This window comes from Saccopteryx leptura, chromosome 4 (assembly GCF_036850995.1).
Source record: "Saccopteryx leptura isolate mSacLep1 chromosome 4, mSacLep1_pri_phased_curated, whole genome shotgun sequence".
In the NCBI taxonomy this organism is placed as follows: Eukaryota; Metazoa; Chordata; class Mammalia; order Chiroptera; family Emballonuridae; genus Saccopteryx; species Saccopteryx leptura.
This window is the reverse complement of record NC_089506.1, coordinates 33,705,362-33,730,389: the sequence shown is the minus strand read 5'-3', so window position 1 is coordinate 33,730,389 and position 25,028 is coordinate 33,705,362. Positions and strand designations below refer to the sequence as shown.

The 25,028-nt window shown below is 42.2% G+C and overlaps 1 protein-coding gene across 1 annotated transcript; it reads right to left on the bottom strand.

Moving 5' to 3' along the window:
* On the bottom strand, positions 1-24,749 carry CHRNB3 (cholinergic receptor nicotinic beta 3 subunit). Its single transcript, XM_066383561.1, has 6 exons — positions 24,527-24,749; positions 15,236-15,387; positions 14,026-14,070; positions 3,593-3,702; positions 1,991-2,873; positions 1-794 (listed from the first exon to the last, which is right to left on the bottom strand). The coding sequence occupies exons 1-6, from the start codon at positions 24,582-24,584 to the stop codon at positions 660-662; spliced, it is 1,383 nt and encodes a 460-aa protein (XP_066239658.1). The 5' UTR covers positions 24,585-24,749; the 3' UTR covers positions 1-659.
* Between the last annotated feature and the right edge of the window lie 279 nt (positions 24,750-25,028).

Genomic DNA, 25,028 nt, shown 5'->3' with positions numbered 1-25,028 from the left:
CAGCCGTACAGGCTTTCCACATTCAAGAGAGACCATTTTTAATGAATGCCATGTTTGGGAGGGACTTCAGCTGACCAGTGACATCCTGGAATCTCCATAGTAACAGGCGGTGCTGGCGGCTGCCATCCCAGTGCAATGCCCCAAGAGGTTGCTCAGATTTGTTCACTGCTAGAGACGCACAACACACAGCCCAAGTTGCAACTCAGGCAAAACCACCACTGACAGCGGTAGATACGGGAGACCAAGTCTTGCCCACACAACGGCCTTCCCGCGGAGGCCTCCTTGACTTCTCCATGGGCCTCAGTCTTAGGCCTCAGCCCAGCTTCCTGGGAGCAGTGGTCTACCAACCAGCAACAACCCTGTGTGTCCTGGCTTGTGACCTCAGGCCTGGACACAGGGCTTTTCCCTGAATGTCTGGGGGAGCCAAGGCAGGGGCCTGTGGAGGTTCTAAACCCAACCCACTCTGATGGCAACTGCAAAGTTACTGCAGGCAAACCCACACTGGCCAAGGTTCAGTTCCCACGAGGAAGAGGAAGAAGCAGGCCCTCCCAGGAAGCATGCACATTTGTATAGTGTACGAATATACTAGCCAGATGTCCGTTCTAAGGTGCAATTTTATCTTTATGGGATGTACATTGGATTGCTCTGGAGACTTGTTCCTAGTGGTAACTATGTAGCCACATCTTCAAAGCGGGGGTAAAAATCAGAACAGAGCCTGTCACTGACACCATCAGGAAGAGCCACAGGAAGATGCGGTCTAGAACTTGTGCTATGAACTTCCAGTCTTGTACCACCTGCAAAAGAGAAAAGGATACCTACCATTTACCATGTTGGGCAACCACTCTGAATTCGTTTCAAGAGATTTTTAAAAAGAAATATTCAGATTTGCAGCCCATCCGTTTTTAAAAAACACACCTAACTCATCGCCCACAAAATAGGCTCAGGTTCTTCCCAGTAACCTCACTAACAGTGCCCAAACTAAACAGCCTGTGAACACTATCAGCAACATTGAAGATATAAAATAGAAACAACAGAAGCAGGGGTGTATTTGTAAACATTACTGATTCGAATGGGGCAAGCCTGATTTTTTACACAAATAAAAAACCAGTATCTCTCAGTGTAATGCTTCCTGATATTACATAGGAAATGAACCACAAATTTATCAATTAAGAATTTCCATTGCCCCATGTCACAAGCTTACTTTCCTTCAACTCTGCATGTGGTTTTGGCTGCTACCGCTACAGAATGATAGACACTGCCAAGGAGGAGAATTGACCAGGAGATGACAGGAATTCATAAGGGAGAGAGGAGACCAAGTCCCTTTGGAGGAAGGGAAGTCAGGGGGTGGATGTAATGGGCAAGAAGCCGCTAAGGGCAAGGTCAGAGCAAGAACAAGCAGAGAAACTAGAGAAGTCTAAAGCATGGGCCAGTTCTCATCTTTTAAGGGAAAATAAATGTCCTATTTCTACTATATGAGGATTATGTTCCGTGTCTTAAGTCACATAGGATCTGAGTCCACGCTTTTTTTTTTTTCAAATCTGTAAGCTAAGTTTCCTCTCTCCAAAAATATTGTTTGTAACACTATATTTTTATGTTAGTTTAAAAATCTGATTCTTTCTGTTCTTTTATTTCCAAATACTATAGATAGAAATATCCATCATTCCATTAAAAAAAAATGAGAAATTACCAGCGACCAGAATAGCCCATTTAAAATGTAGAATTGAATTATTTTAAATAGAATCAAGTCTAATCATAAGGAATAGTACTTAATCTATAATCGCTTTACTTTTGCTCTTTCTGTTTTTGTGAACTTCTTAAAAATCCATTTGTAATATTTTTCCAGGGCTTGTTTTAAATGTCATACACATAAAACAAAGAGCTAATAATGGCACATTTTAAACAATGACAGCATTTTATTATAAATCAAAGTGAAAATACTCACTTTTGCACACCTCAAAGGCAGCACTATTATGAATACCAGTTTACTCACCTGGCTGATAAAATGCTCTTTCTTCACGTGCCTCGAGATGTATCTAATGGAATCAGCAGCCTTTTCCAAGAAAGCAACCAGCACTTTTTCTCCATCACTGAACTGTTTCTGTTTCTTTTTTTCTAGGACTTTACCTTTCACTACTGGCTCACTCTCTTCTTTATCTGGGAAAGAGTAGCGGTCCACGTGGCCCTTCATGCAAAGTAACTTAGGAAGTTTTTGCAGAAATAGCCTCTTAACCCAGGGAGCCATGGGATGGTATGTTGAAGAAGATCTGTGGTGAACGTTAATGACAAACACGGTAACAATGATCGACAGCGTAACGAAAATCATAATGAATAATAGGTACTCTCCAATGAGAGGAATGACCTTTGAAGAAGATGGAATTATTTCTTCAATCACTAAAAGAAAAACTGTCAGGGAAACAAGAACAGATGTTGATAAGGAAAGTTTCTCTCCTTCATCAGAAGGTAGATAGAACACGAGAACCGTCAGAAAAGAGAGTCCCAGGCAGGGGATAATCAGGAAGAGGGTGTAGAACAGAGGCAGGCGGCGCAGGACGAAGGAGTACGTGATGAATGGATACGAATATAAACCGTCTCTCCTGTTTCCCTTCATGCCTTTTGCATTTAGGATTTCCCATTCTCCATTATCAAAGAAGTCTTTTCTGTCGACGTTTTCATTCATCAGAACGAGGTCAACCATAGTGCCATCGTAAGTCCAGGACCCAAACTTCATGGAGCAGTTTTGCCGGTCAAATGGAAAAAACGTGACGTCCATGGTGCAGGAACTTTTATAACTGGCAGGAGGGGTCCAAATGACAGTCCCATTAGATTTCACGATGACTTTGGTCATGAGGGAGCCTTCGAAACGTCCATCAGCACTGTAATAAAAATAGTTTCACTTTGATGGTAAGTTGAACACATCAAATTTTTTGCTTTGTTTTGGTTTTTTGTTTCTTTTTTCTTTTCTTTCTTTCTTTCTTATTTTTTTTTATTTTTATTTATTTTTATTTTTTATTTTTTTTGTATATTTCTGAAGCTGGAAACAGGGAGAGACAGTCAGACAGACTCCCGCATGCACCCGACTGGGATCCACCGGCATGCCCACCAGGGGGCGACGCTCTGCCCACCAGGGGGCAATGCTCTGCCCCTCTGGGGCATCGGTCTGCCGCGACCAGAGCCACTCTAGCGCCTGGGGCAGAGGCCAAGGAGCCATCTCCAGAGCCCGGGCCATCTTTGCTCCAATGGAGCCCTGGCTGCGGGAGGGGAAGAGAGAGACAGAGAGGAAGGAGGGGAGGGGGTGGAGAAGCAAATGGGTGCTTCTCCTGTGTGCCCTGGCCGGGAATCGGACCCGGGTCCCCCGCACGCCAGGCCGACGCTCTACCGCTGAGCCAACCGGCCAGGGCTATTTTTTATTTTTTGCCCACACTGTACTATCGGTATTTGATTACTTTCCTACTACAGAATCAAACAATATCTCAAAAAGAAACAATTCTCTTGTTACTTGCAGTTGTGCCTTTGTCTTAATTATTTTACAAAAATCAGGCTTTTCTATTTCTAGTCCTAATCTTCCCACTGTCTCTTTCTTCTGGGTACTTACTTTTCAAAGAGAACTATATCCGGAAGCCAGAGAGATTCTGACGGGACTTTAATTGAATGAATTCCCCCATATTCATCAGGATTCCAGCGTAATTTGTGGTCTGTCCATTCCTGCATAAAATTAGCACACTGTAATTTTATTCTGAACATTCAGACTTTTAGACGTTGTAATCGTCAAGTTTATGTTAATCTACTGACCCAGTGTTTCACTTAAAAAAAGGCAAGTTCCTCTGCTTTAGATCCCACGACCTTATCTGTAGCAGTTGGAAAGGAAAGACTTGAGCCGGCCTGGTTTCTGGGCTGGCCCCAGCCCACACACCCGTCCTACCTGAGATTTCCAAAATTGCCACATCTATCTCACAATGGAGAGGCTCTGCAACAAATAACACTAATTCATAATTCACTTTTAAGCCAATTTTTTTTTAAGAAACAAAAAGCAATAGTAGAGCTAACTCAGATTATTCTAGGTGACTTGGTCCAGTGATATTTTAGTCTCGGGATAAAAGGTACAAATGATTTTGAACGTCACTCAAGAATCTTAGACAAACATCCACCCAGTATGTTAATATGAAACATCCAGAAGCCACTGACTGCTCTTGATGACATTCTCTTTTCCAAAAATTTTGTTCTAAATTCTAATCTGAACTTATTTTGTGAGCACCAATTACAGTTTTATATTCCTAATATTGTTAGCTTATGCATTTTTTATCATAATAGAATGAAATTATTTAGCATGTTTTACAGGGGTTGATGGATCCAGATTAACAGACGTGACCATTACTTGATTTGATTAGGAAGGTTAAGAGGATAACATGTGGGTGACCCAGTTACAGTAGAAATGGACTTCCTTAAAAAGATTTTCGATCCAGAATCTTATGAACTCTGACTCGAAAATTAAATTTTTCTATTATACTGTCCCTCATGTGGACAGTTGAGTAATAAAGTAGGATAATATTAAATGACATTTCAGAAAGTTAGAAGGGTCTGTCCAGGGCAAAGCTTCCTGGAATCCAGTCATGCCAACTTTGTCATTAAAATATCAGGAGTCAGCAGATGGATGACTTGACTGGATGGTACAATATTAAAATAAGCATGATGCCTGAAAAGAATAGAACTATGCACTCTAGATGAGACGTTGTTCACTTTAGAAAGTATTTGAAAAATAAATTTCATAAGAGTTGAGTCTTTAAAAAGCTATACTCCAAAGGCTAAAACCCATACATATGAAAACTGACAGTTTAAGAGCCCAAACTAATAAAGTATTTATCATGTTTACTTGGTACTTAAAGACTTGGCTCTTTTTTTCCTTTTCGTCTGCCATTTTGAAAAGCAAATATAATTTCCTTTCTATGAATAATTTGTCTCTTGCTCAGGAGACTTTCACCATCAGCAGCAAGTGTGAATCTTAGAAATATTGAAGGAAACTCAGAGTAGCATTTTTTCACTTCACTTTCACCTCATTTATGTTTTTAACATTTATTTACACTGAAACACATTCCTTTTGTGTGAAGTTCTATATGTAAACAGCTGTAAGATCACTAAGACCATCAAGATAATAGATTAGCTCTGTTCAACAAATTTTCCATTTGTAATCAACTCCCCCCACATCCCCAACCCCTGGAAACCATTGGTCTATTTTCTGATCCTATAATTTTGCATTTTCTAGAATGACATCATGAATCCATAAATGAAATCATATAGTAAATAGCTTTTTGATCCTGATTATTTTTCCTTTCATATAGATTTTGGATTCTTTTATGTTGTATTAATAGTTTTTTCTATTTTATTAGAGAATAGTATTCCATTGTATGAATAAACCACAATTTATCCATTCACCAGGTTAAATATTTGTATTCTTTTAAGTTTTTTAATGTAGAGCCACTATAAATATGTGGTACAGTGCTTTGGGTGAAAACCATTTGTTTTTGTTTTGGGTAAATACCTAGGAGTGGGATGAATTGAACTAGCTGCTCTCTCCCAGACCCTGACAGGGTATCCTGTGACATGAGACTTGGGGCTGGGGAACAAACCATCCCTGCTGCCTGGGACTGTGGGGATTCCTAGGAAACAGTACATTCAGTGCTGAGGCCAGCCAAGTCCTGGGCAAGCAGGGTGAGATGGTCACCCTGCTAGGACCTGCAGATGTTCTCTTAGTCTCTCGCGACCCTCCCTGACACACAGTAGGTATGGTTCTAATGTCCATACAGTGAAGAAAATAATGTGGACTCTCAGTTTTGCAATATCATCCGATACCATCAAGGGCAGAGAGCACCACAAAATGGCACATAAATCTCCCTCAGAATGAACCCAGCTGCTCAGGGCAACTGGTCCTGCTTGGAGTCTATGCCCTCGGCACTGAGAACTCAGCAAGTATATGTTTAACTCTATATGAAATGGCCAAACTGTGTTCCAGAGTGGCTATAGCATTTTGCATTCCCACTAGCAATGTATGAGAGTTCCAGTTGTTTGGCATCTTCTCCAGTTTTGATATGGTAACATTTTTCAATTTTAACGATATTATAATAGTTGTAACGTGGCATTTCACCATGGTTTTTAATATGCATTTTCCTAATGGCTAATAATGTTGAACATCTTTTCATACGCTGATCTGCCATCCATATATCTTATTTGGCAAAGTAGCTGTTAAATCTTTGCATATTTTTTAATTGGGCTTATTCTACTTAAAATCCAAGAGGCATTTTTCCAAGCTATAACCAAAAGGGAGAGAGGAGATGCAGATGAAAAAAGGCCACCACAAGGCTCAGAGATAACTTTTACTTATTACTGAGTTTTTAGAGTCCTTTATATATTCTGGATAAAAGCCCTTTGTTAAATATTTGACTTGCAAAACTTCTCCACAGTGTGCGGTTTCTTAATTCTCTTCACGGCATCTTTCACAAGACAGGTATTCTAAATTTTGATGAAGTTCATTTTGCCAATTTTATCTTTTGTGGATTATGTCATATCTAAGAAATTTTTGCCTAATTCAAGGTCACAGAGATTTTCTACTAATTTTTTTCTAGAAAATTATAGTTTTACATTTTACATTTAGATTTTAGCCCCATTTTGAGCTAGTTTTTTATTGTATAGATATAGATTGAGATTCTTTTTTTTTTTGTGGCGCAGAGAGAGAGAGAGTGAGAGAGAGGGACAGACAGACAGGAAGGGAGAGAGATGAGAAACATCAATTCTTCATTGTGGCTCCTTAGTTGCTCATTGATTGATTTCTCATATGTGCCTTGATGGGGAGGGCTACAGCAGACCGAGGGGCCCCTTGCTCAAGCCAACGACCTTGGGCTCAAGCTGGTGAGTGTTGCTCAAACCAGGTGAACCCGCAATCAAGATGCGAACCTGGGTCCTCCGCGTCTCAGTGCGATGCTCTGTCCACTGCGCCACCACCTGGTCAGGCTTTGTTCCAGCTTTTTGTTGAAAGATTAAACATTCTTCATTGAATTACCTTTGCATATCTGCCAAAAATCAATGATCCATGCATGTGTAAAGGTCTACTTATGGGCTCTTTGTTCTGGTCACTCAACTATGTGTCTCCCATTCCCCAGTACCATACTGTCTTGATTATCATCACTATCTAGTAAGTTTTGAAACCACATAATGTGGTCCCGTATTCTCCTTTTAAAATTTTGTTTTGGCTATTCTAGTTCCTTTGCTTTTGTATATAAATTTTTGACAAAATCACTCCAGTGTCACCCTCCCACTGCGAAGGATCCAACTCTTCCTTCTGCTCCAGGAGTGGGCCTGCCTCCAACCTGTCTGCCTTGATATTTAAGGGACCAGATTATAACCAATAAAATTCCACAAGACTTCTCTGGGACCACTGGAAAAGAAGTGGGCTATCCTCTTCCCACTGAACTTGATCACCGGAAGCACTTTAAGGCTGGAGCTGAAGTATTGATAGATACCCTGCTACCACTAGGGCAGAGCCTGGATGGGACAGTCACCCAGAGGAGGTGGAGCCCACAGACACTCAGAGGCAACATCAGGCCCTGAGAAAGTTGCCCGAGCCTCTGGATCAAGCTGCACGTAAAGCCAGCCTTGTCCTTGGACTTTTCAGATTGTGAAAGCTAATAACTTCTATTTTTGCTTATGCCAATTTGGGTTGGGTTTTCTGTCACTGGCAACTAAGAAGTTCTTGGCTGATCCTGGGGAGAATCCGAGAACGCTTGAGCAGGCAGCAAGCTTCAGGCACACGGGCACCGAGCCCCACGACAGACCCATACTTGAACACATGGACTGGAGTTGCGCTGTACAGTCTAGCTCTGTCTTGGGAAGAACACTGTTAATGAGTACAGCTGATGAGTCCAACCCCACAGTTCCGTTCCTCTGTTTGTACCATAACATGGTCGGAAATGAAATTGTCTGCTTCTTGGAACCAGTTTTCTCTCCTCTCCGGGCACAGCCAGCCTTCAGCTAGGCCCAGTTCTGCACTGCAGTGCAGGAAGGTGGCAGCTCACAATCTGGGGCCCCTCCCTTGGTGCAGATACTGGTTTTACCACTTGTTTTAAGGCAACTGGGTCCAGCCTCAGGGCGACGGACTTTTCAGTCGGAAAGATTTGCCTTGCTTACTGGCCCTCCAATGGCAGCGTGAACCGCTGTGGCCAGACAACACAGACGTGGTGGTATATTACGGGGCAGGGAGGTCAGTCGTAGATGGAACACTGGGAAGGCAGAAATGAGTGAAGGAATGAAGGATGCGTTTAAATCGTTGAGGAGGATATGAAGAGATCTCTAGTGGATTCAAGTTGCTCCTGACCAGTAAAGAAGAAGGGGCTAGGTGGGACTTCCGGTGCCGCTTACTTTGGTGTACCCAGGAGAGAAGGCGCACCGAAGCCCTGAGTCTCACACGTGAGTTGTCCTTTACTAGTCGCACTCCTTTATGGTGGTTAAGAGGGTCACCATGCACAAGCTCGGTGCTCGGAATCAGAGATGTGCCTGACATGCCCATCCAGAAGGGCTCACTGAATTTCTACCGGGCTGTACGTGCACCGCGACGCTGCTGCCTGAGCCCCACCCCCACAATGACAATGTGTTCCAGTCAGCGGGGCTAGGATAAGGATTCAGAGCCCGAATCCTCTATCTTGTCCTCTAAGAAGCCGTGAGATTTACTTGGCACTTCCCTGTTCCCTCTGCCTCCTTAGGGGCATCTGGAAGTTAACTTCCTGCCTCTGCCTTCTTAAAGTAAGAGATTAGAAATAATATCCTGTGTTCGTGTAGCGCGTTCCAGCCAAGACTGTCAAAGCCCTTTACAAATATCAGCTCCACTCTGCACATCTCCCAGGTGGAGAGCTGAGCTATTGCAGGAAACGGGAGCATAGGGTACGTCATGGCCAAATATCAAAGTTAATCTACCGCTAAAAAAAAAAAAAAAAAGAAAAAAAAAGGAAAAAAGAAAAATACTCCAAGTCTAGGTTCCTTAATTCTAAAAAGTACAATTTCAAAATCACATTATGAATATTCCCATAAAATTGTCTTTTCTTACATATATTACCTAAAATATCACTCATAAATGTCTAGCTATTACCATAATTGAGAACAACATTTCATTTAAATCTAACTCAAAGATTTCTTTTAACATAAATACATCTTCCAAATTATTCTAAGTTTAATACTAAGACAACTAGATGGTAAGGGGCAAATATTCCTTGCCATTGCTTTGATTTGCATCCTCTGGGACATTTCTGGGAAGTTTAATTATCTTAAGGTCAGATGAGAAATTCTTAAAACCAAGTTAATGTTGATTCATTTTAATCTTAAATACAGCAAAAGGACATAATTTTATGTCTTATATATTCCCATTACCTCCATGAGCTGTCAGTGCCAAGAGATGGAATTTGTCACTAGAGACAAGAAAGCCTATAAAGGTGGCACAAGGAAATGACATTTGTTGAGTCCCCACACATGCCCGATGATATACGAGTCACATCCACACACACATGATCTCATTTAGCCTCCCACGAACACTGTGAGTTAGGCATTGTGTCTATCACACAGATGAAGAGATTGAGGGTCAGAGTGGTGAAATGACTTGCCCAAGTTTATAGAGCAGGACTTTTGACACCTAACTCTCTTTCTGCTCAATTATTATTAAGGGTCTATTTGAATCAGAATATCAAACTGTCCTCCTTTGCTAAGGTTAGAGTGAGGCTGTAGAAAAGCTAAGAAAATGAGATGGTTGATAAAGGTCTGAGATGAATTCCTGGACTTGTAAGTGCCACTCCAGGTTGTACAAGATACTTAGGCTTTGGGGAGCTTGCCTAGACCTTTACAGGAAGGTTGTCCCACACATAGCAGGTTTCTTTCTTATTTCTTCCCAAAGACCAGCCTCAGGGATTGGCCCAAGGAGGCCTTTATTATGTTTGCTGAACTTTTTGTTGACCTAAAACAGAAATCAGTTGTTGGAGGAACAACACTCGTTTAAGATGTTGGCCTTGGCAGACATTCAGGCAGCTTTATTTTCCTCAGGTTCATCCCAGGGAGGGGAGAGCAAGCTGCTCTCAGCTCCAGAGAAGCCGGCTCACTCAGAATCTTACTGTCTGATTGGTGCTTACACCCAACAGTGCCCAGCCTGGTGCCTTACAAGGTGCCTAGCGCATAGTAGGTGCTCAGTAAATGCTTGTTGGGTGAGTAAATTTGATATCTGTCATCATAGTGGTTATTTACATTTTATCATCTAGGAAAAGGATCTGATCCTTGGGTCATTAATGAAAGGTTGGTTTCATTTCTCATTCCCTTTAAGGTGCTTGCGGTGCAGTTTCCCTAGCCCTGAACGTGACAGCGCAGAATCTGAGTGGCTAGGGCAGTAAATACCTGCTCATGAAGGTTCAGTGTCAATGTTAATAATCTATTTATGATGTGCAGGGTTTTGATTTCTCTCTGGAGGCAAGAAGAGGAAGACAAGTGAATTTGCAGAATGAAATCAATAAGATAAAAATAGTTCCATGTAAAGGACTTCCTCAGAATGTCACTAAATTTGTGCCTGATAAAGTTCTTGGCTGAGAGGATAGAACAAAAACGACTAAATATACCAAAGGGGAACTATGAAAATAGAGGATAAGGTTGAAGAATTGGAGGAGAAAAAGAAAAAAGAACCAAGCATCTCCGTTGTGTATGCTACCAAATAAACATGCTTTGTTTCTCTCTGTAGATAGAAATTAGGGAGTAATTTTCAGTGTGTGAACGGGAAATGAGAAAAGAGGAGGGTGTGATCATTTTTGTCTTATTTTGGCAGAGTTAAACAGGGTGATGGAAAGAGTTTCCAAGGGGCTTGCCCTGCCGTGTGAGCTTTGGAAAGTCTCGTTATTGGGAATGCTATTCAGCTGATTCACGTTTTTGGCTTGTGCAACTTCCACTGATTCCGTAAGACCCAGTTTAAGTACCTCCTTCCCTTGGAAGCTCTCCCTGAGTTTCTCCCTGTCTCATTTTCATCTTTCTAACAACACCGTATATTATATAAAAGCATTTCATCTCAAGGAGCAAATGGAGAGGGAGGTGTGTGTGAAGCAGTAATACTAAGTTTGTTTGTTGCCGGATTTCTCAGCCTATTACACCTTAATAGAAAAGCTTTTCTTTTGTCCCCTGCAAGCTCCAGTACAAGACTTCTCATTGATTTTTATTGATTCAAAATACCTCAAAATTCCACAGCCTCTAAAGTGCAAAAGGGGGGTAAGTCCAGTGGTGGGATTCAAATAATTTAACAACTGGTTCTCTGCCCTAATGACCATTTTAAGTTTAAAAAATTAATATGTTGAAAGGTAGTTTATTATTTCATGCATTTAATACTTAAATAAGAACAATAAAAAGGTATAGAAAACTGGATTATGCTATAAGAAAGTTTTAAAATATTAATAAAAAATATTAAATAATACCTGACAAAAAACAACAAAACTATAATTTAAGATATTTCCATATTGCTTTTTGATTGGTATCCTCACTTGCAATTTTCTTCACTTCTTTCTGAGCTTCATCAGGTGTGTGATTTATCCTTAGCCATCTTTTCACTGTAGCAGTAGGATCCCATTCCTTTAGAGGTAGTCTGATTAAACTAATTGTCATTGTGTTTGCTATATTAGAAACAGTTAAATATTACAAGCATAGTTCCATCAATTTTTTTTTTGCCTATGGACAAAATGAACATTACTATGGGTGCTTAGAATATGCTGTTGTACAGATGAATGTTAAAAAAAGAGTAAGAAATGTAAATTTGTGATTTCTACATGGGGCAGCTGCCCAGGCGGCCACTTTAGAGAGAGCTGTGAATACAAGTGCCATTTTGCCGTTTAACAACCGGTTCACTGAACTCAACAAAAAATTAGGTATCAGTTCTGCCAAACTAGTGAGAACCGGCTGAACCCTATCACTGGATAAGTCACTGAGGAATGAGATCGTTATATAGAAAACTATGATTATTTAGATTGCATTTTTTTTCCTGAAGTTGGAAACGGGGAGGCAGTCAGACAGACTCCGGCATGCGCCTGACCAGGATCCACCTGACATGCCCACCAGGGGGCAATGCTCTGCCCCTCTGGGGCGTTGCTCTGTTGCAACCAGAGCCATTGTAGCGCCTGAGGCAGAGGCCACAGAGCCATCCTCAGCGCCCAGGCAAACTTTGCTCCAATGGAGCCTTGGCTGTGGGAGGGGAAGAGAGAGACAGAGAGGAAGGAGAGGGGGAGGGGGGGGAGAAGCAGATGGGCACTTCTCCTGTGTGCCCTGGCCGGGAATCAAACCCGGGACTCCTGCACGCCAGGCTGATGCTCTACCACTGAGCCATACGGCCAGGGCCTAGATTGCATTTTTATATCTACATTCTCAGCTTATTTCTCCTGAACATTTTTATTTGCAAGTAAAATAATATGCATATCTATTTTATAACTTGTTAGCATAGCTGCCAATGAAAGAATCAGAGAAATATAAAATAGTAAATATAATAATTCTCTTACTCTGATCAAAGTTTTGGATGGGAGAAGTTTTGGGGGTTTTTTTGTTTGTTTGTTTTTTGTATTTTTCTGAAGCTGGAAATGGGGAGAGACAGTCAGACAGACTCCCGTATGCGCCCGACCGGGATCCACCCGGCACGCCCACCAGGGGCGACGCTCTGCCCACCAGAGGGCGATGCTCTGCCCCTCCGGGGCGTCGCTCTGCCGCGACCAGAACCACTCTAGCGCCTGGGGCAGAGGCCAAGGAGCCATCCCCAGCGCCTGGGCCATCCCTGCTCCAATGGAGCCTTGGCTGCGGGAGGGGAAGAGAGAGACAGAGAGGAAGGAGGGGGGGGGGTGGAGAAGCAAATGGGTGCCTCTCCTATGTGCCCTGGCCAGAATCGATCCCAGGTCCCCCGCCCGCCAGGCCGACGCTCTACCGCTGAGTCAACCGGCCAGGGCCGGGTAGGAGAAGTTTGATGACATTCAATGATGCCTATGGAATCTCCCCACAGTTCCTTTCATCCAGTGTCCCTTGTAAACCATCAGCAGATAGAACTAAACAATGTCTACTAAACTGGAAGAAATAACTAACTTATTTCAATATAAACAAATGGAAAGTATTTTGCCATGTTAAAATTAAGTGAGATATTTAAGGTAGCCCCACCAGGAAGAGTTTAAAGCTATGGGAGATTAGGCAATATCTGGACATTCATTAAAAAAACAAGTACTTGCTAACAAAACACACACACACACAAATAAGCAATTAAATCAACCTTCTCGCCTCCTACCAAAAAATGTCAATATTTTCTCCTTTCATATAATATATGCAAAATCTGGTTTTGAAAGGTAATGATTTCCTGACAACTCTAGACCAAAGTCCTCTGAACAGACACTGCTGTTTTAGGAAGCTGGCTATAGCCAATCTAAAAGCAAACATCTAAGCAGAGTGAAGACCACTCAAAACACATCTTTAGTCATATCAGAAAACACATATTCATTATTCTGTTTGGGGTTTCACTTTGCTCTGAAAGTGCAAAGCCTTCTGTCATTTCCTATTTTCTCTTTTGTAGGAGCAACAAGACACATTAGGTTAGATTTTTCCCTTGGAGGACCAGTGGAGGGAAGGAGAACTTAACATCGCTGATTTTCTCAGCCAGTTGCAGTAACTTAAATGGAGGCGGGTCACATCCTGGAGCCTCTACCCCGTTTTCTCCAAGTAACCCAGGGACCTGTGTCCGAGCCTGTCAATCACTCTCCCTCTGGCCCCTGGACAATCACTCCAGCAACAACAGAAGAAGGCACATGTGTGAGTATCCAAGACCTGCTCTCTGACTCTCATAACAGAAGGTTAAAAAAATGATAGACCCAACAACTCCCAAATATCTCCCTGAAGAAAACCCAATATGCTCTTTAAAATTATTATATTTCAAATGGGAACATTTCTAAATAGAAAAGAATGGAAATAACTAGGTTGGCAGATAACAGTCCTTGGATTGACATTTACCTGTTTGAGCCACACATTTGTTGTCATCAGTTGGTTCTTTTCATCCTAAGAAAATGACAATTAAAAAGATGTAAATTCAATGTAAGTGCAGTTGCATTTTGGAAATTTTTTGGTTTTGGTCAGAAAGACTTCTCTGAGTCTTACCTTTGAGGTGTTCAAAGTGTAAAGAATTCTCAACTTAAGAAAAGTTAAATGGCACAGGATCCTAAAATATTGTGCATATTTTGTTTAAAACAAAAAAATGATAATTAAAGAAAATAGCAGTTTATTGTGGCAAGATTCATACATAATTGCATAACCCAGAAAGCATTTTCAGGGTGCCAAGTAGAATTAAATATTAGCTAAATTGGGAATGGGCTTTGTGTGATTTCTTTAAATGTCTATTTTATTGATTTTAGAGAGAGAGACAAGAAATTGATCTGTTCTTATATGTGCCCTCACCGGGCAACCTCTGTGCTTCGGAAAGAAGCTCTAACCAACGGAGCTATCCGGCCAGGGTTACCTGGGGCACTGGGTCAGGAGGGGTGGGTGAGTGTGTGTGCATGATGGTGCGATGGGGCATTGGAGTAACCTGGGAGGATTACTGCGGGACTTCGGGGACCACAGCAGGATGAATTGGCACAATCTGGGTTGTTACAGTTCACTGATTTTCCAGGAACGCAATCATGGCCGAAGTAGAAGCTCAGCAAGAAAATTAGTAGAGAATGCTAAAGATGGGTGAGGTCAGGGAAAGGCATGGGTTCTCAGGGGCTCCAGGAGGACGCTGGGGTTGCCCAGGCACTCCCTCTGGGGCTGTCATCATCTTTCTGCCCTCTCTCCAGGCAGACGCCCCTGCCAGCCCTCCTGCAGCTGAGAGGACACTGGATCAGCCCTAGGCTCAGCTCTCCCTTCTCTCCAGCCCTCGCTCTGCACCCTGGCTGCGCACACCACACCGGGTACAGCAATCCGCCAGCGGCAATGCCTGTCCTAGCAACCATACCCGCCCTCCAGCCAAAAAGGTCCCACACTAACAGTGTTGTAATAAGATTGTACTCTGTGACAGTTCTCGTTCTTTCCTTGGGTCATTTCACTGGCTTCTTGGGGCAGATTTTCTCTCACAGTAAGTTATTTTTAAAATTGAAATGGCATGGGGAAAGAAAACAAAATCTCAGACTCACAAACAGGTTAAGGAATGCATGTTCTTTTTAGGTCAGTGCCAAGGATTACTCACCACATCTACGAGCTGAGATATTTTCAATCCAAAGTATACTTTTATGGTGTCATTAGAATTTAACACAGGGCGAACCCATTTCTGATAACCTTGGAATAAATGTCTGAGGAGGGCATCTTCATTTTCGGCTATTGAACTGAACTCTGCAGCGGCTGTAAGAGTCACGAGGAAACCCGAGTTAATGGGAGAGGCATGACGGCTACTTTCGCATCCAATGGCCTGAACCTTCACAGCCTAATTCCTCAGATAATTCTGAGGGCACCAGGGTTCTCTTTAACCATTCTCCATACCCATAACACACAGCCAAAAGTATGCAGTATACTTTACCCTTTTACCCAGCACTGTACTCTCACGGGATCTTTGCATCATGAGGTCAACACCTTGACCCCAAGAGATCATCTACAGTCACCCACTTACACTCTACCTCACATCTGTCCACGTGCTGCTGTCCATCACTCACCCTGTTGGCTCCGTCGCATCTTTTATCGCCATTTGTGGTATAGTATTTGTCTTTGTCTGTCTTCTCCTCGGCCTCCATGATGGCAGGCACAATATTTGTTTTATTGGATGATACTTATCCAGCACCTAGAACAGTGCCTGGCCCACAGCAGATACTCATTTTATATCTGTTTCATGTATGAATCAATAAGGGAATGTGTCGGGACCATCTTCCAGGCAGCCAGCACATATCCATTGAACACCTGCCACAAGCCCTGTGCTGTTCTCTCGCCTTATTCCTGAGGAAGTCTTCCCTCATGAGGACCTTCCCTGGTCCACAACCAGGTTCAACACTGTTCTCTGCCCTATATGTGCAAGAGCCTAAGAAACACCCTAATTTAAAGCTTCAACCCTCCAGTTGAAAAAATGGTTTAAGGAGTACAGTCTAGAGATACGTTTTGTCTCTTTTCAGTGTTATGCTATCAAATTTAAAACAGGGCTCTTGGTTGTTATTTTTGATATAGCCCATTCTCTTCATATATTCAGCATCCTTTTACTATCCTACAGTAATGCATTCTGCACTGTATGCTTTACCATAGAAAACCTTTGCCACTGAGAGACACACATGATGGCCAATGATCACATGCAAGACATGTCCTGAGTTTACCAGATCAAAACCCCAAAATTCTTAGTAGGGAAAAAAAGCATAATACCATCCACTCCCTGTATGTGCATGAAACCTTCACTTTACTAAGGGAGAATCAATGTGAAATGCACCCATAATGCTCCTTGTAGTAGACAAGGTAGATTTTGTTCTCTGCCTGCCTCTCTCTTTTCTCTTTCACTTTAGAAAGCATACAGGGGTCCTTGGGTTACGACAATCTCAACATGCGATGTTCCGAGTTTATGACACTCACTCCCATAAAAACTTAAAAAATTGATACATTAATGTTTCAGCTTACACCGTTAGCATCCTACTTACAGACTATGTGGGCAAACTAATTTGGTTGCATGTGGCAGAAGAATAGGAGTATTCTTTTTCTGTGACTTAGATGTGTTTTTATGTTCTCGATTATGATTTTACAACTGCGTTAAGATAGGTAAGTGACTTAGGCTAGGGTGTGTTTTGACTTACACCAAAATACGGTTGTGTCACTGACGTAGGAATGGAACTGTGTCGTAACCCGAGGATTGCCTGTATTAAAATACAAATGAGGGATAGAGATGCAACCTTACATTTGTGCAGTTTATTAAAAAAGTTAACCATTCTCAAACTTTGATGCCTCAATAGTCTCAGCAGCAGAGCTGATCAAGGAGCAGGTCCTCTGGGAGGTGGCCAGGACAGCACTCTGTGAGGGCCCTGGAACTTCGGAAATGGAAGGGCAGGGAGAGAACTGAAATTCCCCGAAGCTTCCAGAGGAAAGAGGTGTTCACTTGTTCAGGCTGAACTTCAAGAGTTTCACTACTCACATGCTGTCTTAACTTCCTTCAAAATATGATATATTGCAATGCCACTGCCCCCCCCCCATCTCCGCTGGTGCCACCCTACTCCCAGGCTCCACCGCCTCTCCTTGGATTTGTGTTCTGCTTCCTAACCCTTCCACTCTTGTTCGTTAACAGCCCATTTCCTGTCCTGCAGCTACAGCCATTTCTATCCACTGCGCCACCACCTGGTCAGATCTACAGCCATTTCTAAAAAGCTGAAAAACATACATCAGTTCCCTGCTCCAACCCTCCAAATGGTTTCCCAACAAACTTAGAAGAAAATATCCCAAGTTGTTACCAGGGTCTCCCAGGCCCCATGTGACCACTCCTCTCTCCCATCTGCTCTCAATGCCCGCCCCCCAACCCCACCCCTTCAGTGCCTCTGACCCATCTGCTCTTTCCAGAACAGGCCAGTATGCTTCCACTCCAAGACGGCCCTTGCCCACACTCATTCCTTCACTTCGTCCCATCTTTGCTCAAATGTGTTCTCCTTGAAGAGGTCGTTCCAGACAACAGGATCTAAATCTCTCTCTCTGCACACTATATCACTTTATGGTACTTTATCTTGTATCAGAGACTCGATCATAGTATATGTTTATTTGCCGATTGTCTGCCCCACTAGGAAATGCCAACCCCAGGAAGCCCATCAACAGCTGTTTCCCCAGCTCTTAGGGCAGTGCCTGGCACACAAGTGGCAGCCAAGCTAAGAAACACTGAATAATGGGGCAGTTAGCTGCTTGGCTTTCATTTGCTGAGTGGTGTTTGGAGCATTTGGGCCAGAGCTGAATTGCTGGGGAGAGAAGCTGGGAGGCCACAACTGCCCTCCTCTGACTTCCCCTTTGCAGGCAGCCCCCTCCTCTAGGAGGACAATATTGTTTGTGGAAGACACTGCTAGTTCCCTTCCCAACAGCCATTTACCCTTTCTTCCTTACTACCTGATGCTAAATTTATTCAGGATTGCGTCGTGCCAACTTAAACTGTTCCCCTCTCACGCTCCCTTTCAGCCCGATGACACATGTGTGGCCAATTAAGATACAAACAGAAGCCACTGAGTAAAGTTTACTCAAGGATAACTTAATCTAACAAGCACCTTTTCACCTTTCACCTTTCCCCCTTTGCTCTTTCTTCCTGCCTGGAATGGGAACACAACATCTAGGGATTTAGTCACCCAGACATGCAAGCAAGTCCAATGAAAGCTACACATATAAGGCAAAATAGGAAGACTGACAGAGCCTGGATTCCTGATAGCATTACAGTATTGCCACATCAGCCCCGAACCGTCTGCCTCCGAATTTAGTGGTGTGTGAGCAAAGCAATCCCCCTATTTGGCTAATTTGCTGTGGCCACGGTTATGTGCATCTGAGTGCAGCTCCAGCTTCTGAGAGTGCCACAGTACCGGCCTTCCTGAGAGCCCTTGTGTCCCAGTTCAGCCCAATGTGTGAAGATTACATAAGACACCATCTCACAACAGATGGAGACACTCCAGGGAGGCTGAGACACTGAAGCAGCACGTGTGTGTGTGTGTGCACGCACACACACACACACACACACACACACACTTCTTAGCTCAGACAACCCTGAGCCATTATAATGTTGAACATATGAGAGGGATCCTAAGAAGAGCAGAGATGGTACCTTTGAACTCCCTCTCCTGGCAGAAGAATTTTGCTGTCATTTTGAAAGGAAGTGGAGTTGCATGTTGGAAGGGAACGTTTAAAATTAAGACCTTGAAGAAAACCAGATAGAAGGTGACAGAAGACAATTTGACTTTGGGTGAGGGGTATGCAACATAATCAAATGTCAAAATAATCTAGAGATGTTTTCTCTGAACATATGTACCGTGATTTATCAATGTCACCCCATTAAAATTAATTAAAATTTTTTTAAAAATAAAATAAAATAAAGACCTTGATATTTCCAGGATTTTCTACCCCCACCCCTGTCTATACCCTCTGTGAGGATGGTTGGAAGCAAAGAGAAATGACACAGGTCTGCTCTTTTAGGGACCTCAATATGTTTTGATCCATGCTGCCAATATCAGGGGTGAGCTTCCGGCTGAATCAAGGAATAAAAAGCATAAATCTGTACTGGCTGTTAATCGGCTGAATGTTTGTGTCCCTTCAAATTCATATGTTGTAGACCTATCCCTCAAATATGTATGTATTTGGAGATAGGACCTATAAGGAAGTCATTAAAGTTGTGAAGTCATCCGGGTAGTGCCTCATCGACTAGGAATGGTGTTCCCCAAGGGAGAGGAGGAGAGACCGGGGACCTCCCTGGACGCAAGCACTGAGTTACAGCCAAGTGAGGACACAGCCAGGAGGCAGCTGTTTATAAGCCAGAAAGAGAGTTCTCACTGGAAACTGAATTTCCTGGCACCTTGGTCCTGGATTTCTAGCCTCTAGAACTGTGAGAAAATAAATTTGGTAAGCCACCAGTCTGCAGTATAGTATGCTTTTGCCTAATATCTTCAAGCTTCCTGAACCTTCTCAAAATAGAAGCTGAAGTCATTGATGTTATTGAGGCAGACATAGAGCACAGCCCTGGAAATGTTTCTGGTTTATCCTTTTTGTAAAATAGAACATTATGAGGCAGGGCAAGTGCTTCCACCATTGATTCTTTGTGGCCATAGCTTCAATAAATATTTGATGACATTTGGTGAATGAACAAATGAATGAATGAATGAGTGAATAGATGAATGCACGAAAGGCCATGATGGTGCTTTCTGTGCGCAAGGGGAGGAAGAAGAGTGACCCTGGCTCCCAATTCCAGAGGTTGTAGAATCACGGATGTGCTCAAGATTACCAGGGTAGGCAGTGTTTGTGTTAAGGAATAAATGGATTCCTGAAAAGCTGTGTGTAAACCAAAATTTTGCAAATGGATTTATATTTTAAATTAATTAGACAAGACCAATATTCCAAGATAAATTAACTTCTCTTAGAAGGTGAATGACACCCCAGCCCACCCCCAAAGTCAGCTTTCTGACTAGAAGAAATGGAAAAGCATTTGTATTCATAAATAATTCGGCATTAATTAAAGAAGAAGGAAAAGTGAAATGGTAAAGAAACAAAGAGCTGGATAGGCTGTCCAAAATGACCAAAGACCGATCCTCATTTTACAGGTGAAGATGCTGGAGTACCCAGAGGGTACTTGCTCAGGGTCACCCAGTTCAGTTAACAAGTGGTGGGTGTGGTCTTCTGACTCCCAAGTCAAGATTCTGTCCGCCAGCCCATGAGATTCTTTGAGGACTGAGGAGGCAAAATACTGTTCTCCCCATTACAATCTCCTTACTGCCACATAAAATTGTTTTAACAATTCACTTCTACAAATATATGTTTATTGTCACTGCTATTTTTGTTGTTATGTTGTTGTTGTTAGCATTTTCTATACACTTTACTGTTGTTTAAAGCAATCTATTGGGGAAGAATGATATTCTAAAACCAGGTCACAGAAAATCTATTTTGGTTTTAGGGAGACACTCAACCTTGGTGCCAGTGTTCTCTAAACCCGACACGAATCTCCGTCTGCTGCAGTTGGCACCTGGCAGACTGTTTCCCCCGGGGGCCTCTTGAATGGACAGCTCTCTCTGTGACCGTTCTTCTTGGAGGTAGACACCCAGTGTTTTACAGTGAGGGAGCGTTCCTTTTTCAGACTTGACCATGGTCTTCCCACATTTCTTTGCTTTGAGTACTGCTTTGCATACTCCTCCCACCCCAACACACACACTTAGTCTAATCATTAGACTCTAATGCACATCTTCAGAGGATGTGCACTGCTTGTTAAAAAAATTTTACCATCCCTTTGGGAAAAAAAAAGGGAGCATTTTGTTTCTCTCCTAAACTCAGTTCTTCCCCTTTCTCTTCACCTCTTCCTCTCCCTCCTTAATCTTTGTCTCATTTTTCTTTGCTTAAATATTTGCCTTGGGACTAGACTAGCAACTCCGCAGGCAGGGGGCAAGAAGAGGCAGACCAGAGAGAGCGCACGTGTGTGACTCAGACAGAGATGGCGCGCTGTGCCTGACTCCAGCGGTTTCCCCCACGTGGGACTCAGGCTGGGAAAGGACTCTAGGAGGGCACGCTGCTCATGGCTCAGAGTGCAGAGTCTGTTGCCAACCTTGTCACTCGTTAGAATGAGAATCCAACAAATATTTGTTTAACATTAAGAGGCTCTGGACTCAGATTCAGAGACATAAATCCTGGTCCTCACTCCAAATCGTGTGATCTTAAACAAAGCATTTAACTTTGCCTAATAAAAATACAGAGTGGATGATTGGTAAGGGCCTTACAACTTGAACATCCTGTGCTTCTAGGATCTTTACGTTCACAAAACAGGCACAAAATGTAACCTATCAACCTCAAGTATTTGCTGTTCCAAAGATACAAAAGAGAGCCAAAGTTTAAGGTGCGCCAATGATTGGCGGACGGATGTTCATTCCTGGCTGCCATCTATGGCAACAGAGAAGGCATCCATGTAAAGGTAACTAAGGCGATCAAGGCACGGGACAGGACTCACTCCCTGTGAGGAGGTCAGGGCTCTCTCTACCCCAGAAAGTGGAATCATGAGCGATTTATTTGGATGAGGCATCCAGTAGCAGCCTGAGACAAAGACATTTTTCTTTGGAACCTATGACCTGACCTTGTGGTCTCTTTATGCTTCTTGATCACGTTTCCTTTTCTTCCTTCAGGCTCTCGTTCCCTCTGCTTTCTTCTCACGCCATATCAACCCACACCTTCAGCAATGGTTCAACAAACTCATTCACACCAAGGTAGAAATAACTGATAAGACTTAATAGGCAAACCTTCCCATGATTATTTATGGTTTTATTAAAGACAACACCATTGTTTATTCTCAGCTAAGGGAATGAAAGATAATTGAAGACCCTGACCAGGAGGTGGCTTAGTGGATGGAGCATTGAACTGGGATGCAGACCTGGGTTCAAAACCCCGAGGTCTCCGGCTTGAGTGCAGGCTCATTGGCATGAGCACAGGCTCATCCAGCTTGAGCGCAGGGTTGTTGGCTTGAGTGTGGCATCATAGACATGACCCTATGGTCACTGGCTTGAGCCCAAACATCGCTGGCTTGAAACCCAAGGTTGCTGGCTTGAGCAAGGGGTCACTCACTCTGCTGTAATCCCCCCACCCGCGTCAAGGCACATATGAGAAAGCAATCAATAAACAAACAATCAATGAACAACTAAGATGCTGCAATGAAGAATTGATGCTTCTCATCTCTCTCCCTTCCTGTCTGTCTGTCCCTATCTGTCCCTCTCTCTGTTTCTCTCTCTGTCTCTGTCACAAAAAGAAAGAAAGAAAGAAATACAGGTAATTGAAGAATTTCAAACCTCAGCAAATATTTTTAAGAGAGATATATTTTCTGTTTTGACACTTTTGGTATATTTTGGTTTTGCTCTCCATCATCATTACCTTGTCCAAAAATAATCACAGATATGGTAGCCTTTTCTGTCAACACAGGAAGCTAGCCTGCAGGGTGGAATGAGATAATAAATATTCAGTGGATTCTTACTAGCAGGAGAGGTTTTGTTGATTCCCTCTTGCATCCCACATGCTAAGACAATCCCTAGGACACAGAAGATCCTCAATAAATATTTATTGAATGAATAAACACACATCATCATGTGGTCAGAGTGATGAAAAGAGAAATAAGATACAGTCTCTATTTTGGGGAGCAGACACAAACACACAGAGCATGACTTAGCAAGAGAAGAAATGTCATATGGCCATACACAACTGCCCTTTTCACCAAAACCAGAAAAATAAAAATGAGAGACTGTCCCTAGTAATGTGTGTAACAAAAGGAACTATATTTTTAAAATGAGTAGTAGAGTTAAAGAACTTAAGGAAAGGTGGTACCAATCTAAATATAGAAATAGACTCCAATGGATCTAGAAATATTCACAAATATGAGAATTACTAGTGTAATTACATAGCTTTATTAGAGATCTGTGACACTCCCAAACTCTTGCAGCCTACACAATGGAGAATGAGTGCCAGGTTCTCCTCCAAATCCAATTTTCTTATGTAACCATTACTGCGCACAAAGGAGGCTGCAGAGGTGAACCATAGGGTTTATGCTAACTATCGTCACTAACCAGTGGGATGATTTCGTTGGAGAAAGAATGATGAGAATCAATCTTTTCATAGTAAATAGAATACTCTAGAAAGTTAGGGCAAAAAACCCACTAGATGCATGTACACTAGTCGTATGCTAACACACAGAGAAGTTGATTATTATTTTTATGATTGACAAATTGCATTTTAGACTTTGCAGAGACCATATCTAGTGATATTTGAAAGTGGGTTTGATGATCTCTGCACTTAGAAATTATATCTGAGTCCCCGGTGTGAGAAAAGGCTACAGCTTTGAAGGTATGATCATGTTCAGGTGTGTGTACCGGTGTGTGTACCTCATGGTCCTATGACTTCTAAACCGAGGAGGCATTTCAGGACATGAGCAAATCCCAGGGTCTCTGGTTCGCCATCTGAAAATTGCAATTATCAAATGTGGCAAAAATTCTAGTAACAAATAAATACAAATTGCTAATGGAATAACACGGTTTTCTCACCATCTGGCTCCTGGCTCTAACTGGTTTCTGATGTCATGGGAAGAGTTTTCTATTCTTAAGTTATATAATAAGTGAATATTTCAAAATCTAGAAAATCTGGTAGGTGCAAATGACCACTTTCTCCTCAAGGTTTCAGTATTCTTCTTCTTTCCTTTTCTCTTCTCTCTTGCCCTCTCTCTTTCTCTCTCTCTGTCTCTCCCCCTCTCTCCTTTAATTTGCCCTCTTTATTAAAAATTTCTCTATATTCAGGTGGATAACAGTCGCAGAAAACTCACACATGTTCTTAGACATTTGATATATATTTTTGCTTGATTGTGATGTACAAACATATTAGATATACCTACATCAAAAATTTATTAATGTATTTATATAAGTCTACAAGATATATTGGAGAAAAGCATCTATACACAGATATAATGATTATTAGTAGATATGATAGGAAAATGTCAATCTAATAAATACTTTAACAATTCTCTGAGTAGCATTCAATGCATTTGGTAACATATTTCCTGCTTTTATATCTTTCACCAAGCTCATAATGATTCAAAAAAGAATAACACAATAAATGACAAAAGCATACATATTATGAAATTCACAGACATGATTTCTTTAGCAATATACAGATTTTATAAAGTTCTTCATCGAAGCCACATTCTAAAGGTTATCCTAAAGATACCTACTCATTACATTTTGCAATTCTAACATTATGAACACCATTGTTTCACCTTCCTTGCTTAAGTGCCTCTACAGTGACAAAGTTTTAATTTAGTTTAACTTGAGCTTACCTGAGGGAGTGATCCCGAGGACGATGAGCACCAGCACAAAACCTGCCAGCGTCATCATGTCAATTTTAGAAAGAAAACTTCTTCCTTTTTAATAGCAAAATATTTCCACCGGAAAAGAGGGCTTGGGAAGAAAAACACAGTGGTTCAGAGTCTGAAGGGGAAGCTAAGGGGAAAGTAGACACCTGAAGTGGGATGGAATAGTCTCAAACCACCTCACATCAGCATAACGTTCTGTAAAGTACACTTCATTGATTTCCAGTCAGCTGTCAGATCGTGTAAGGCTAAAAAGTATCTCTGGGTCCTAACTCCTGACTTATTAATTTCCTCTCTTGCAGAGATGCAGGGCAACGGAGAAAGGATGAAGCTAGACAACATCTGAATGTTCTGTGGTTATTTTTCTGATGGGTGGAGATCTGTGTAAAGGAGAAAAACTGCATTTTATCATCTGCCATGTGGGAGTTAGTGAAAAGTTTCACATACATATTGTTCCTCTATTATTTCT

Coding starts and splice junctions, on each gene's coding strand:
- CHRNB3 (XM_066383561.1), bottom strand. CDS start 24,584: ATGATGACGCTGGCAGGTTTTGTGCTGGTGCTCATCGTCCTCGGGATC. Junction 15,388..24,526: donor CCTCGGGATCACTCCCTCAG/GTAAGCTCAAGT, acceptor TGACTCTTACAG/CCGCTGCAGAGTTCAGTTCA. Junction 14,071..15,235: donor TATCTCAGCTCGTAGATGTG/GTGAGTAATCCT, acceptor TCATTTTCTTAG/GATGAAAAGAACCAACTGAT.